The sequence below is a fragment of the Aythya fuligula genome, chromosome 2, assembly GCF_009819795.1.
Source record: "Aythya fuligula isolate bAytFul2 chromosome 2, bAytFul2.pri, whole genome shotgun sequence".
Taxonomy (NCBI): domain Eukaryota; kingdom Metazoa; phylum Chordata; class Aves; order Anseriformes; family Anatidae; genus Aythya; species Aythya fuligula.
The window spans coordinates 60,592,092-60,609,034 of NC_045560.1; the positions used below are offsets into that span (position 1 = coordinate 60,592,092).

Here is a 16,943-nt window from a genome sequence, read left to right on the forward strand (position 1 = left end):
ACTGGTTTATATTTTCTTGTGCAGACTTGTTTATTAGCATCCAGTTAGGAGAGCCAGTTGGTTTCTTACACAACTTCAATTCAGTTTGTATAGGCATCACCAAGGGCATCACTTTTTTTTTTTTTTTTTAAAAAAAAAAAAAAGGATTACACAATTATGATGAGGACACTGTTTGGCAGAGAGAACTTCTGTTACAGGAAGTGAGGCATGAAGGAGAAATAGTGCTGGTTGACTACGAGAGCCAAGGTTGGGCATGGCAATTTGGTTAAAAACAAAAAATAACCTCTACATGACTACAGAAAGCACACTTGGTCTCAGAACAAAGACATAGAAACTATAATCTTGTTTATAATCAACATATAATCAATGTTTTAACAGTGATTTTTCAAAGCAAAATCATATTTTATATCATACCTTAAGTTTTTATGCAACAGGTCAGTTTTACTACTTTGTTACAAACACCAAATTCTTTTAAGACTGAAATAAATATTTTGAGGATTTACTAGTAAAAATAAAAAAGTTAATCAACCCATTTAAGAATTTTTCTAATCATCAATAGAAATCATAACTTTTATTTGTATGTATATATGTGCATGTACATGCATGTGATACATGTGTGTATATATACAAAAAACAGAACATCCAGTAAATATCAATACTAGGCTAAATGGAATCTCAAACAGGTTATGATGTCTTATGGCAAGCAGTTACTTAAACAACCATGTCATGTTGTTAGTTTGCTGCTTCACTGACAATGTCACAGCATTTTACTAACTCTCCATGTCTGCTTTACTTCAAAACCTTCGAGAAGAAATTTAAATAGCTACCAGACCAGCACAAGTAAAATGTATGCTGGCTTTTCAAGCTTTGCCTGTTTCCTGCGGGAGATACCACAGTTCTCAATTCCTGGTAAGAAAAACAGCTAGGTTCATTTTTAGAACAACCAGTTCTGCGTCTGCATTTATCTGCTTTTATGTTATGGAGAGGACATTTGGCTGGGTTGCCAGTAAAAAATGGTACCGGACATAACCAGTGGGATGATAACTGCTATTGAAACATAAGTTGTTTGATACAACTAAAATTTAGTTGCTGGAAACTATTTAATGGTTATTTTATCATCAAAGAGTATAGTAATATGTCTGGAATATAACCTAGCACAGAGAAGACAGAAGAGAAATGTGGCTTGCCAACTATATAATATGTTGTTATTGTTAAAATGTATACACCTTTTCCTCACACACACACACACAAAAAAAAAAGCTCTATGAGAGCATTTCTCATGCTCTATGAGAAAAATTAATAAGAAACTCTTCTTTCAGGTTAGCTATTTGCAGGCTGTATTTGTTCATCCTTGTGAGACTTGGAGGAGTAGCATCCAGAAAGGCATCAAGGGATGTTTCCAAAAAAGTCACCTGAGAAATGCTTGAGATCAAGAAAAGAGTTTTAAAGAAGGTGTTTGATACTAGTGCAGTAATCAATATACTTATCCACTTATACAAACTGAAACTCACCTAGCCTTTTCTTAGATACAATTATTTTACTTGCTGCCTGAGTTTTTGGCAACTTTGTGTAAGATTCATGAACAAAACTGAACTAAACTATTTCACATCTGCCCTCACCATGCTACGTTAAGATATGAAGTGTGAGAGTTTGGCTTTACAAATTCTGTAAAATGCAAAATCCAGATGCTTTTAACTTGAAATTATTTCTTTGATAACAAATGAATTGCAAAAGAACAGTTTAGAGCACAACACACTGCCTGGAGAGTAACGCCAGCAGCTGCCTGAGCTGCTCTGCTGTCAGCCCCTGCTTGGCACTGTGCTAAATCTGCACAAGGTCATGAGTTGGTGAGAGGCAGTGGGGCCTTCCAGGTGCCCCACAGGGAGCACAAGGGCACAACCTAACCTCATCTGGCTGGCCACCCCAGAAGGCTGCTGCTCTCACCATGCGCCAGGCAGCCGGGTGAAACCCCAGGAGTGAGAAGTCGGTGGTTTACCACAGAGAAGACAAAGGACTGGAGCTGGCAGAGGTTTAGTAAGGGTAAGATGAGAAAGAAGGTGCAAAAGTAGAAGCTGTTATCCCTGGGCAGCTGCTGTGAACTCCTGCTGTTTGCAGCCTCTCGCTGGCAGGGAGTAGACTTGCTGCAGTTTGCTATAACAAAAGCATTTGGAAGGGAATCATAGAATCACAGAATATCCTGACTATGAGAAGGATCATAAAGATGTGAGTGTCACTTCACTAGTGTGCTGAAGACCCAATACTTGTACCCTTAACATTAGGCAGTACCACTACTCTCACTGCTCAATACCATATTATCTCCACAGCAATGCCATTTTCAAATCCTTTTTTCATCTGTTCTGTATTTGCACTGTGAGATCTGATTTTGAGTCCCATGTTTAGAATTCTGTTAATAGCTTCTGTTAATAGCAGTCAGTAACGTGATGGTAAAAAAGCAAACAATTCTTGGCTTTAATTTTAAAAGTAAGAATATCCTTTGTATTTTGCATTTTTTTTTTTTTTTTTTGTATTCAAATTGTACAATTTGAATTTTGTGTTTCTAAAAATAGGACTATTTTTTACTGCATTGTATTGTACCCAATATCTTTCTCATTCTTAAAGGAAACATTTCATTTAGTAAGCAAGATATTAAAATACATTCAATATATTCATCTTCTCTGCATACATAGGAGGCAAATCTCACTTTTCTGCGCTTTCAGTATTTCTATCTTTGAGTAGCCTTCACCTTTGAGAAGTCTTAGTGCTAGACTCAATTAACAAAACAGCAAATTCTCCCATTGCAGCAAAAAATGATTTTCACCGACCAGAAGTAAAATTACTAGTTGTTGTTAATAAAGTTTATTTCACAGGAGTTATTACTGGTTTGCAGTGTAATCTTCCCAAATACATATACAAGGACTCTTGCCCTGCCTCATTATTTCCTTTGCACCAAGTAACAAAGCTTTTGTCTTGATCCTTTCTACTTTTTTAATCTTAGGGTGTCTCTACACAAATGATACAACTGGATTTATGCATACTGAAATCAGTGGTAAGAAGAGACAAAACTGCATTCAAAAGGTGCAGACCTTTGAACTTGCAATTCAGAAGTTTTAGTCACATTTTGTCCAAGAGTGATTAGAAGGCTGGTCATGTCTCTCTGCTCCAGATTTTGTTTGTAGTCTACCACCTATCTGTTCTCTTTGCTCTGAGGCTTCTGTTGAGCAACCGCTGTGTTTACCTGGATGATGTTTGCTTTTCCAGTTTTGGTTTTAGAGACTAGGTATTATCCTGAAGCAGCAATTTCTCCTCTGATCTCCAGAGAAATATCACTTTGCTTCTGAAGATTGTCAGTCTGCTTAGGTAAGAGAAATCGCTTCCAAAACTGCTTGATACTCTAATGGCTGTTTTGCAAAGTGTAAGGCGATAGCAAATAGAATGTTTTATAAATACGCATTGTGTACTCTAGATTACCAACACCACAGAAGCTAAAGCAGCCTCATTCACAGTGGTTTGTTATTTCATAATATTCCACAGTTATCTCCCTACACTTAACCTTCCACTGTGACTCCTACTTGAGCACATGCTAAATAGACCACACCAGAAGACTCCACGCCCGATGTGGTTTGTGGGCAGTATATATTACCAATGAGACTTTCTGACATTGTAGCTATAAAAAATTAAAAGGTTGCAACAACAGAGGTTAGCAAGAACAATATTTAATCTTACCTGCAGTATGTTATTTGCTTTGTATCGTCCCTAATGGACTAGCAAACGTTTGGACCGCTTAACTACACATAATTAAATTAACTTTCTTATTGTGCTTAGTTAAACTCATGAAAAGAAAGCAATTTTTAGTATACAGAGGAAGAGAGGAAAATACTGTATGAAACATTTTCAGCACAAAATTCTATGTGGTTTAGAGTACATGTTGAACAAGAATTATGTAATAGCATGACAGTGGTTAATGCATGACAGCAAGTGAAGTTATCTTTCTTACAGTATCTGAATGAAGCCAAAAGGAAGTTATGTCTTCCGTCTAAGTATTTTTGTTCATACTTACAGTATAATTACGATTTTTTAACAGTTTGTAACACTTTTTCTCTTCTCCCAGTATCTTAACTGCAAAAGTATCTTGGTATCGTAGCAGTTTATACTGAAGAATGAGTTGAACAGATGTATAGGGAGCTACATGATATATAAATAACACTTCTTGCTATTTATGATATTTAGAGGAATGAACTGAATAAGGGCAAAATAATACAAGAACAATACATGGCACTTAACACTTGGAAATCAAAGACTAACTAACATGTATCTATTGTAGTTATTACTACTGGTATGAGAATTACATCTTGGTGCTTCCATGAGTTCTGTGTATTCTGACCCAAATACCCACAGCAGGTCCCGTTGCCTGACTGCAAGGTCTAGCCTTTATCTCCAGTAAATAAGTTAGTGTAGCCTTTCTGTGGATAAGTAGTATCACGTGTTTAATATAAAAGATTTAAACAGTAAAAGTCATACTGCGAACTCTTTAATAAGCAGGGACTTACATCATAACTTGCTGTAGCGAGGTGGGGGTTGGCCTGTTCTCCCACGTGCCTGGTGACAGGACGAGGGGGAATGGGTTTAAGTTGAGCCAGGGGAGTTTTAGGCTAGATGTTAGGAAGAACTTCTTCACTGAAAGGGTTGTGAGGCATTGGAACAGGCTGCCCAGGGAAGTGGTGGAGTCACCATCCTTGGAAGTCTTCAAAAGACGTTTAGATGTAGAGCTTAGGGATATGGTTTAGTGGAGGGCTGTTAGCGTTAGGTTGGAGGTTGGACTCGATGACCTTGAGGTCTCTTCCAACCTAGAAAATTCTGTGAAATTCTGTGAAATAACTTAATTTCTTTGGTTGCGTTACTCATGCAAATTACTGGTAAATCGTAATAAGAAGCTCACAGTATGGCTTCTGGTTTCATAAGGAGGACCTGGCAGTGTTGAAAATAAAAATCAAGTTACTTGAAATTCTTTAAATCTAGCCAGACATGGTTTTCTTGTTTTTTATTTATTTTTTAATATATATATATTTTATGCCAAGCTAGTTTGCTTAATGTTGTAGTCCCAAACAAAGTTGTAAAATTGCTAATAGTTTTCTAGGTCTGAACTTTCAGATTCTGACCTCTGACTGGCCCAGTGACATTGAACACAGTTTAAAACTGGTGCGGTCCCTGTCAACTCAGCATCTCTTTTGTCAGGGAAAAATCTGATCTCCCACAAATATTTATTTCAAATAAAGTTTCAGGTGCTGAAGGACAAGTCAAGGCGAGCTTAGTTTTTCTTGCTATAACAATTTGAGTTCATACTACATTTACTATAAATTGCACTGTATAATTGCATAATAATTGATAGCTTTCTGAGGCAGTTTGTAACTCTGCAAATATAGCTTTGCAGTACTTTATTTACAAGCATTAAGTTTATTCCAGGTTGTTGGAAAATTCTGGTATTTTACCATTTAGAAAGTAAGTGGTGCATTTTAATAGATGCACTCATCAATAAAGTACATTTTATATTAATAATTAAGCATAACTGTGCTGTGAGCTGTAACTGGTATTTGTTAAGCCAAACCCTGTCTCTGTCTCTGGCCTTTTTGGAATAAGCAAGAACAAACTTCACCAAAGTGTTGAAATAAGGTGAACGAAGTCTGAGAGAGAACAATAGGATAATGATAATTTGAGTTTAATTTGAAATAGTGTATGTTAACAGATAAAGATGCAAAATCCTGTTACTTGGAACATTCTGAACAGTTTGGTGATAGCTTCTTTTTAAGTAATAGTTTTCTCAAATCAAAGAGATGCTTCATGTCTCAAGACTCTGCATTGGCTGTATTTCTTTGCTAAACAAGGGGGGATAACAAAAGGGGACATGGCAGTGGCTGTCATCCTTACGTGCAGGTGAGCTCCGAGAGACTATAAAATAGCATGAGAATACAGAAAGAGAAGGGACCTCTTTTCATTACGTGTATACACAATTCAGTAAAGATGTCTTCTAGACCACAGGGTTAAAACTGTTTTAAATTGTAAATCTGGGAGCAGCATCAGACGGTTCATTCAATCCCGTATCTACTATAGAGTTACTGTAGAATTTGAGTCTTCCAGGACCCACTTTACTCTGCCGTAAAACAGCTTGAGTTTAATATAGGGGCACATCAGCAGACCTTCCTAGCACTTGTTTCTAAAGTGCTTCAAGAAAAGCAGATGTTACACATTTACATTGAGACTGAATAATAACTCTGCTGTAGTAGTTCAGCAGAGGTGATAAAGTATTCACTGTCTTCACCAGCTAGGAAAGTAACTCTTCTCTATGTAGAAGTGCCCCATGGGCCTGTCATTGAGAATTAGATAAGACATTAAACCAATTTCAGGCCTGGTCTCTTCAGCCAGGTATTTCACCCTGCTCAGTGGGTGGCAAGGCTTGCAGTAAATCCTGGGAGCTAGAAAAAGGGGTAAAGGAGGCTAAGAAACATTTCCCTCTACAAGACTTGAGAACTAAGATTAGTAGGGAATTTAGAGTATGACAATACTCAAGCAACAATATGACAGTACTAGGATATTAGCTTAATCTTAAATTGGTTGGTTGTATTTAGTTTTTTAGTTCTTTAACAACCTATCAAATTATACAGTATTGTAACTGGGAAAAATGCTTCCCGATGCTCTGAAATAGTTGCTTACCTTGATAGCTGCAAATGTTATTCAGGACACCCCTGTAAGAATCTGTCTTCTTATGACTGAGTGACTTTCCTCAGCAGTGAATTCTGCTTTGTGCGGCATCTCCAGTGATGTGGCTTTACAAGTATGATCACAGAATCAGAAAAACCCTAGCAGGGAAATAGTTGTGTCCTATGAATGTGCATATTGATATTCTTAAAGAGCATCTAAATAAGCAGTCATTCCTTTGACCTTTGTACCAGCTGCTGGGAAAGCAAAGAGGAAAACTAAACCATGTATTTGCAAGAAATTGGGTAGCATCACTTTCTTGTTTAAAACACCAGCAGAAGCACAGAAATTCAAAATAGCTTGCCTAGGGTCAATGAGCAAGGCAGGGGGAGAGCTGGGAATCAAACTCAGGTCTCCTTGAAACCAGCCCACTGCTTTGCCATAAAGAAACTGCCTTCAGTAGCAAGTTCTTTTCTCTTTTGAGATACAAGGTCCCATATGGATTTTTTATATTGCAATTGCAAAAATAATAATGAAAGTAATCAAGTGAGAATCTGCTGCCCACTAATTTAAAACTGAACTCATGACTAGCATCACTGTTGGCATAAAGAGTCTGGTGTTTTATAGCATCATTGGCTCCCTTTCTATAGCATCAAGAGATTTTAAAAGCAAATAAAGTGAAATGGAAGCTAAGAGAAAAGTTTTGACAACCTAGACGAAGTAGACGGGGAATGCCACTTAACCAAGGTAGAAGTAAAATGATGGATTTTTTTTGGTTTTGTTTGTTTCTTTATTTTAGGAATGTAAGACTTTTGCAGGATCAAATCCTGGCCCCTGCTTTTAAATCTCTCTATGTTTTCTATTCCTGTTCACAAAAAGATCACTTCTGGTCACTCAGTTGAATAAATCCAGATATTTTTCCTCATCTAGTCCTCACTAGTGAATCAGTTTACTGCAGTGGTTCTTAGTAGGCTTCAGCGCCTGAGCTTGCACTTTGTACTTCTGGAAAGAGTGGTGTGTGGCATGAAATGTGATCTCTGAACAACTTTCCCACTAGAGCAAAGAGCTTCTTTTCCCTCCCCAGGTACAGAGCAGCAATGCCTGTCAGCTTTTCCTCACTTTCAGAATTAGTTTCTTGTCTCATCGGTTTAAACAGCTGCAGCCTTCAGGCTGCCTTTCAGCTTTCTCAGACACAGATCTTTTCATAGCTTTATGTATTTTCAACATGCTCACAAATCTTTTTCCTTAAGTCACTCATTATCTTTAATCAAATGGCTATTGATGAACCTTTTTGCTCAGTTTTCCCTTCACTGAGATCAGACCAATAACAGGGCACCATAGGTGAACATGGAAATACACAGATAGAAAACAGACTGTTTGCTAAGCAGCCATCAAGTCAGCCACATGGTAAAGAAATGTAATATTTGATAGCCAGCAGATTACTTACAGCAGCCCATACTTGTACACATGCGGATTATATGGTTGATGTAGAATTATTATTATTTTCAGTTTCCTGTTCTGGACATTTTAAAACTCTCATCCCGCCGTTGATATAATTCTGCATTTATAACACAACGACCCTACAGAGGCAGTCATAGTCTTCTGGAACACTGACATCTGCTGGTAGTTGCAAGTCACAACGTTTAGGTGCAAAAGAAAATGGCAATCAAATCAGGCTAGGCAAGCACTCTGAATTTCAAGTCCAGCTTTCATTTTAAGATTGGTAGGGCTCTAATCACAGTAATATAAGTAAAGGATGTACCTTGCATAACTATTTCTCTCCACTCTGTAGGTTGCCTGTACAATGAGTTGTCACTGTTTTCATTGCACTATCAGACCATGGGCTGTTGTTTGTAACCTTTGTGCTGAAGATCAAAATACTTCCTGACTAAAACTTATTACTTATGCACTGTATGTACTGTACACTGTATGAGTGCTTTAACAGCAACATTAATATTTTAAATTTTATATGTAGGAGTAAAACTGCTCCTATATTTATTGCAAAATGTGGCATTCCATAAGTTCACAGAATCACAGAATCACAGAATTTCTAGGTTGGAAGAGACCTCAAGATCATCGAGTCCAACCTCTGACCTATCTGATTACTGCTTCCTTCTGCTTAGGTTTACTTCATTATCAGTTCAAATATATATATATATATATATATATATACTTTAAAGTAATGCCCTCAATGTCAAATATGATCCAGTAATAGTTATACTTTGTATCAGACACTATTTTAACAACATGATGCTGATGAAAAGAAAAATTGAAGCACTGCTGGTGGCAAACCTCCTTTCAAAAAATATGAATCAACATAAAAAAAAGGTGTAAGAAATGATGCGTTATGTTGCTTTATGTCTTCCCATATTTGAGATAGATGGCTGGATTGAAAAAAATAGCTTTTAGCAAATTCATACATTTTTCACAATGTAATTGGAACTGTGGGTGTGGAAAAGAGTATTGAAAAGCCACATTCATCATTTATGCCCAAGGCTTTCCTGTGACTTCCAGAAAGCTGCGATAACTTAAAGAGAGCGTTTTAAAAATCAGGTCAGACTGCCTAGAGGCCATATGCATGAATACTCCAACCATCATTAGCAGCCAAGATAGTTACTGACTGAGGTAGTATCAGTTCTTTCAGAAAAAGAGCTGCTTGTAAGCTGACTTTGAAATAGCACTTGGTGGGATGACTTCAGTTTAAGATGAAGCCAATTGCTCAGCAAAGACCATACATGGGTTCCTGAGCAATCTGAAATAAGACCTCTGGCAATGCAAACCTAGCTAGCTTCTGGCTGCCTCCGTCTCTCCTGCAGCAGCTTCTGTACGTGGGGGACTCAGTACAGTAAGTCAGCAGAAAATTATTTGCTCTTTTGTCAGTTTAGTTTTCTGCAAGATCGACATGCAGCAGTAATGGAGGGAAAGGTCTGACAAGCACTGGCCTGAGCACAAGGTGAGGAACGGGACTTCAGGGATGTGCAGGCTACTGTCGCTGACAATTAGAGAAGTCTAGACTGCTATGAAAATGCAGAATTTTACTTTAATGCTTTGTTCCCATTCCCACGGAGATACATTTACAACTGCTACTGATTCAATTGGGAACAGACCTTTATTCTTAAATATCAACCATACCAGAAATGTTTGCAGAAATACATTTATCTTTCACAGACAGCTCAATGTCAAAGAACCGTTATTTGGTCTGTGTTAACTGGTGTACTGAAGGAAGATGAAAAAGGAAAGGCAAACCTTCACTTTCAATTATTATTGTTAACTTCACACACTAGAAAGATCTATTAAAATCAGATTGCTCTTCTAGAAACGAAGTACTATTCAGTTAAATAAGGGACTTTGTCGCACAAAAGGAACACGAATTAATGTGGTTTCAGACAGTTCCCGCAGGACTTCTGCTGAGTTCGGAGCAAATTCTTTATGTATTGCAATATGTTTTAATCAAACTTGTCCAGGCACTACAAAATTTGAAGGCTTAAAAAAGTGTTTTAGGAATTGTCATATATACCTTCAAAATTTGAAAGATGTATATTCAGAACATACTGACTTTACATATTCCAAGGAAACAATACAGAGCTTTCTTTTGTGTTGAAGATATTTTATGAAAGAATGAACAAAGCTATAAATGACTAAAAAAAAAATGTAAAGAAGAAACCTGACAAAAGTAAGGGAAAGCAGTGGCAGGAGTAGTAGAAGATGCAGTGGAAGGAACATTGAGAGAAAGGAAGAAATACTTTTCTTGCCCCATTGATATGACTTTTCAGATAATCCACTAGAATAATAATACTCTACAAGACAAAAAGCAGCTACAAGCTTTGCCTTTTTATCTGATAGCTGTAAGAACTAGCTTCCTTTTAACATGCATCTAGCTATGAAGTTCACACGCTGCATTTAGTGACTTGGATTTGAAATTAGAGTTTAATTACAGACGCTGAAGAGAATGTGAGCCAGCACAGAGCACCTAGGTATGAGAGACTCACAGATGTGCTGGGAGGGTCTCTCGCTTGCTAATCTGAGAATTGTCCAGCCATCCTGGACATGTCATATCTACATGGAACAGAGACTGACTGAAGTAGAGCGTTTTTGCTTTTTATAGCAGCAGTAAACTTAATCACCCACGTTATCTTATTTCCTTGTGGAATGCTCTTCAGGTATTTTTGCCCTCCTAGTCCTGGAGACTCTTCCTTATACCGCCCTTGCCAAGTCCACCCATAGAAAAGCATCGCAACCAGTCTCTGTTTATCTACAGCTAAACAGACTGAAAAGTAATTTTTCTTCTTACATGTAGCAAAAAATTATGAAAAAGTTTATTTTTATTCTTTCTTTTTCTTTCTTTCTTTCTCTTTCTTTTTCTTTCTTTCTTTCTTTCTTTCTTTCTTTCTTTCTTTCTTTCTTTCTTTCTTTCTTTCTTTCTTTCTTTCTTTCTTTCTTTCTTTCTTTCTTTCTTTCTTTCTTTTTCCTTCCTTCCTTCCTCCCTTTTTCTTTTCTTCCTTCCTTCCTTTTTCTTTTCTTCCTTCCTTCCTTTCCTCTTACTTATTTTGGGGGATCAATGTACATATATATATATATATATATTTCTCAAATGATTTAAAGATGGCAGCAGTGTATTTCAGTGAAAACATTTCTTTAAGTCCACGGCTACCAAATGCATTCTTCCCAGTACGTTGCCGTGCAGTACAGAAGCTCGCGGCTCAGCATTTCTCGCGAATACGATCATGCATTTCTGGCCTCTGTGTGGTATCACGGGGATACACAGCAACCCTCATAATTCTCATAACTCTTATAACTGGGTTGATAATTGGGTTCATACACCAATTAGCAGCGCCGTGCCGAGCCAGGCCTGCAGGGCGCAGCACCATGAGCCCCCCCCCTCCACGGCGGGGCGGCGCCGTGAGGGCGAAGCCGTGAGGAGGGCGTTTTGTGCCTCGCGTCGCCCCGTAGCGAGCGGGCTGCCGGGGCTCCACGTCGGCCGCGCAGGCGCAGCAGCGCCGCCGCTCACCTGCTGCGGGGAGGGGGCCGGGAGGAGGAGGAGGGGGCGGCGGGGGGAGGAAGGCCGCGCCGCCATGTTCAAGAAGCTGAAGCAGAAGATCAGCGAGGAGCAGGCGCCGCCGCGCCGCGCCGCCCCCCTGCAGCCGCAGGGCGCCGCGGAGGGGGTGCGTTGGGCTTTGTTTCCCCTCTGGGGCGCGGGGGGTGGGTGCTGGCAGGTGCCCGGCACCGGGGCTCGCCGTGTGCGACGCTGCCCAGGCCGCTGCGCTGGGGCGGAGCAAGGAAACGAGAGCAAGTTTTTGGCTTTTGGGTGGAATGCGGTGGTTTTCTGTCGCTTGGTGCTGCTTGGTGTCGTCTCGGTTGGTCTCCAGTGCTGTTAGGAGGAAAGTGGTGTTGGATTTGGGCTTACAAGCGAAACAGGGCACGCTGCTCGCTCCCCGTGTCGCGTTTCCAAATAGCTTCTGTAAACGAGGAAGGAGGGAGAGGGTTTTGAGGTCTAAAATGCATCGCTGTCCGCAAAGAGCGTGGAATATACTGAATAGACTTCTGTTCCCGTCCTCGTAGCGGACACGTAAATAAGCTGCGTTCAGTTTATTGGGTGCGCTGTCACCACCTGACCATCAGCTGCTTCCTATCAAAGCATTTTCAGCCCAAGTTTTACAGGCATTCGGCACTTATTAGCTCTGTGAGACTTTTACTTGCGTTCATTTTTGCTCTTTCCTATGCCCCGTCACAGGGGGGCTTTGCTTACCATACCCTCTCTCCGTTATTAATAACCTCTCTCTAGGACACAAAACTTGCCATTTGTACTCTGGCTTGCAGTGTCCGAGGCTAAATTTACCAGCCTAAGAGCGATAAATCCAGGGGTAGCATCTCTCCAAGCGTAACATGAAGGTAACACTCATTCTGAGGAGGCCTCTGTGGACCCCCCCTTTCCGCATGGGCTGTTGGCGAACTGATGTCCCCTCTCTGACTCTGACAGCCTGCGCTCTCCCCCTGCCTGATGAAGGACAGCCACAGCAGTTTGTAACTGCTGATGGGGAGAAAAAGCTGCCCCTGCAGTTCCGGGCGGCTGTGTGGGCTCCCCTGCCCTGCCCGCCTCCAGTTTTGGAACTGTGCTGGTCGTTACCCAGGAGCAATGACTGTGCCCGCTGCCCAGCACGGTGCCTCTGAAATGGCTCTGAAGCCTCTGGAGGCCTGAGTGCAGCGGTTAAGGGCATTAAGGGCAGAGTGAAGAGAGGCCTTCATGCCCCATCTAGTATTGAAGTGTTGATGGACACTTGGAAACCTTTTTTGTTCTGTATGGTGAGGGCTAGAAGTCCCCCCACTGTAAATGGCTGACCTTAAGTTAGAGGGCGAGCAGAAAAGGAGAGCAGGCTACTGGGGCGAGCAGGGTGTTGTCGTTGTTCAGGCTGTACGGATACTTCTGGAGCAAAACTCTTCAGCAAGATACAGAGCTGGCCTGGTTATCCAGTACTAAGCTGGGTGTCTGACTTAAGAAGAGTCACGTTGTCAGGAAGAAACTTTCTCTCTGTTTGGTCTGGCCTGTAAACTGTCGCTGACTTTGGTATAACCATGTATTTCCTATGATACCAGACTTAATTAATTACTATCCAAATCTGGCAAAACATACGTATAGGCTTTAGCTACGTCTTCTGTTCTTTCTCTAGAAGACTGACGTCTTTAGGGGTAATATCTCTTCAGTGGACTAATGCACTGTCATTTATGTTTTAGTCAGCTCAGTCATGGTCTTGAGACTAGTATTTTGTGAGGCAGAATTCACATACACAACCTAAATGATGGTACGGCAACAAAGTGCAGGAGATGTTCTGATTTTTATTTTTTATGGCAACACTTTATTAGTTCTGGTTATGTTGTAGCATATACTTAAGGAGAGGTCTTAATTTCTTTTTATGTAAAACTTGCTGATCTTTTAATGTTCACTACATGTGTACTGAAGTTTTATATGTGGATTTAGAAGCATGAGGCTGGCAAGCTACATTTGGGTTGGGTCAGCTTGGCTTGTTGTAGCCTTGCTCAGTATGGGGTTGTGAAATTTCTTTGAATAGATGTTTAGTGTTAACAGGAACAACAAGTTTGTGTTGATGTTTTAAAATGTGTCATGTTCTTCTGCTGCCCTTTTGCTTCGCTTAAATTCTATTTTATTTTGACTATTGTTTTTTAAAATCAATTCCTTAAAGGAATGAGATGGTACTCCTTATTTAAATGATCAACTGCCTGTCAATTTGCAAAACTTTGAAGCCTTAATCTTTAATATTTAAAACAAGTATTAAAATGCTAAGGTATTATGAAGTTTGAGTTTCAAATTTGGACCAGGAGGATGATGGTCACAAGTGATCAAAATAGCTTAATAATATTATAAGATAATAGCATAATTTTGTTGCATGCTCTTGTGGCTGTTTCATGGTATTTTCTGCTCTGGAGACTTTGCATTGAGGTAGAACTCCTCACAGACAGTATGTGAAACTGATTGTGGCTTCTTTAAAAGGAAGATCTACCCCGGGCTTCACTGACAAGTCACAGTTAGTCAATGTTAAAATAAATTATGATATGGAAGAATTAGTTCTGAATATTGTTGGTATGTGATCTCTGCGTAGGCCCCTTCCAAGTCCCCTCCACCGACTGACAAAAGAAGCAGAACATCTTCGTTTACAGATCAGAATGATGAAAGCTCCTTAACACCAGACAAAGAGGTCAGCTGAAAACTCATTTTCTGTATTTTTAAGCTTTAACGCTTCATTAAGAAGAAAAATAATCTGACTTTGCTTCCTTGATTAATGCCTTTTTTTTGTTGTTGTTGTTCCTCATTCTCTCTATTTCCTGTGCATTACACATAAGAATAGTCTAATCAGTCATATCACCAATGATAGGACCTGCAGGAATGGTGTCAAGCTGAGGCAGGAGAGGTTTAGGCTGGGCATCAGGAAGAGGTTCTTCACCGAGAGGGTGGTCATGCACTGGAACAGGCTCCCCAGGGAAGCAGTCACTGTACCAAGCCTGTCTGAATTTAAAAAGTGTTTGGACTGTGCACTTAGTCACATGGTCTCAAATTTGGGTAGACATGTGTGGTGCCAGGAGTTGGGCTCAGTGATCCTTATGGGTCCCTTCCAACTCAGGATATTCTATGATTCTAATTTGTAGGTGAAATCCCGGAGTGTTTCATATTAGTGAAACAGACCTTTAAAGCCCTACATTGACACCTTTTAAATCCTTCTCCAGATTTAAAAATCTTTCTGCTGAACTAGATTCAGTAAACTACTGGGACAGAAGTTACATTCAGAGAGATTAACTTTGTTTTTCCTGCCTCTTTTGTTTGACAAGTTGGACGAGTCCTATTAGCTGTAGAGGTAAGTTGAGGCAGGCTATATATACATGTATATATAAAGTATTTGTTTTCTTGCAATGGGCCCATCCTTAGATTACTATGAACACTACCAGTGATTACAGCTTGGCAATTTTGATTCCTTCACTGGTAATAGAAACAAAAGGAAAACTATCTTGTGTTGTGTTTTTTTTTTTTTTTTCTTTAGAAATGCAATATTCAGTTTTCTAATGAATTATTTTTTTTTGTTGTTGTTCATGTAGTGTTGTATAAAACGACTTCTTTTTGTCCCTGGAGAGAGGCTTTCTATTAACTGATGCTCTGTTAATGTTGGCAAGCAGCATCATCTGTGATAAATTAACTGCTTTAGAAAGGAGAGCTTGCATTGTCTTTTTTTTTTCCCCAGAAAAAGCAACTTGCATGTCTTTTCTAAATGCAGAAGTTATGTGCTGCCACATGAGAGCTACATGAATGTGATAAAGGTTAAAGGAATGATTTAGCCAAGGTGTTCAGACGCTTCTAAGCAGCAGAAGCTTAGTGGAATATGAGATAATGTAGCTCTGAGACAGTGACGTTCGTCTGTGTGACTGGTTCATTGGTTTTAGTCTCATTGGCTTGACACTGCCTACGCCTCAATGAAGAAAATCTTCCTCTCTTCAGTGGGAAATGATTAAAGGAAAAGATTAATAAAAGGGATGAGGAGTATTACAACTTACACAAGTACCAACTGCTTTGCTGCTCAAATACAACTCCCACATTGAGTCAAACTCAGAATAGTTCTGTTTTGTTTTTTTGTTTTGTTTTGTTTTTCAAAAAAAAGACTTGTATTTAATTTTAAGGATGGTTGCTTTTATTCCAGATTTGAAGATTTGTATCCCTGAAAGCTTACCTTATTTTTCAGTTGATTTAATAAATATGCTACCTCTCCTCACCGTTCTGCTAACATAATATTAAAAAAAAATAATTGTTGGGCTCTACTGATGTTACCTATATGTGTCAATGTTTCTGCAGTCGTCTTCATTTCTGTTGATTTTTATCTTTTAGTGCTTCATTAAATTTATACTGCCCCAATCTGTTTTTTCCAGTCTGCTTTTCCAGACAAACAGGAGAAGCAAAGAATTCCCCACAAGACATGCCAAGTAATGTTGGAAGAACATTATCATGCTCTAAATACAGTGGTTACACTTGGAATGATCAGAGAGAGAGAGAGATGGAGAAATAAGATTAAGAATGAAAACAGAGTGCTAAAGTGACCTCAGATTTACAGTTATCCCCTGGCATGGGGAACTGTTAGGAGAATTTTACTTACGAAACACATTCTGTAATTAAAATTCAGAAAGTAGCGAAGATGCGAAGGGAGTGAAAATCTCTGCTTTTTAGTAAGAGCTAGTTTCATGTCAAATGGAAAGTTTTACTAAAATAAAGATAAATTTACATCATCAAGACATGAAAGCTTCTTTCTCCAAATATTCCTCAAGTGTAAAGACTGGTTAAAAGCAAATCATCCTTGAAATGTAGTTGTTGGATTGTATTTCAGTAAAACTCAGTTTGGTGGCAGTATTTATGATACTTATAAAAGATATTATATACTATCTCTGAAAATACATGCCCCAATTATATGAAAGGGGAACACTTTTTAAAACATTGTTTTTGTTTGATCATACATATGTTTTTATGTACAGTTGGCAATGGTGTTACAACGAACTAAAGCTGGACAACGTTTAATGTACTGAGAATGGTTTTGAAGAATAACATATACTGAAATGTTTCTGTAGTACATGAATATTTGCTAACCATTTTGGTGTAGGAAACTTAAACAAATAGAACTGTACGGTATTTCATAATTCTTGTATACATCTTCTCCCTCTGGCTTATTACATTTTAGTGTGACTTTAATAAATCCATACTTTAATAT

General features: G+C 39.0%; 1 protein-coding gene across 1 annotated transcript in view; it reads left to right on the top strand.

Moving 5' to 3' along the window:
* Nucleotides 1–11,744: 11,744 nt before the first annotated feature.
* GOLGA4 (golgin A4) overlaps nucleotides 11,745–16,943 on the top strand; it is a 39,375-nt gene continuing 34,176 nt past the window's right edge. The window contains exons 1-2 of the mRNA XM_032180819.1: nucleotides 11,745–11,852; nucleotides 14,304–14,399. Coding sequence (XP_032036710.1) covers nucleotides 11,763–11,852; nucleotides 14,304–14,399 — 186 coding nt within the window. The 5' untranslated portion in view covers nucleotides 11,745–11,762. The remainder of the gene's footprint in view (nucleotides 11,853–14,303; nucleotides 14,400–16,943) is intronic.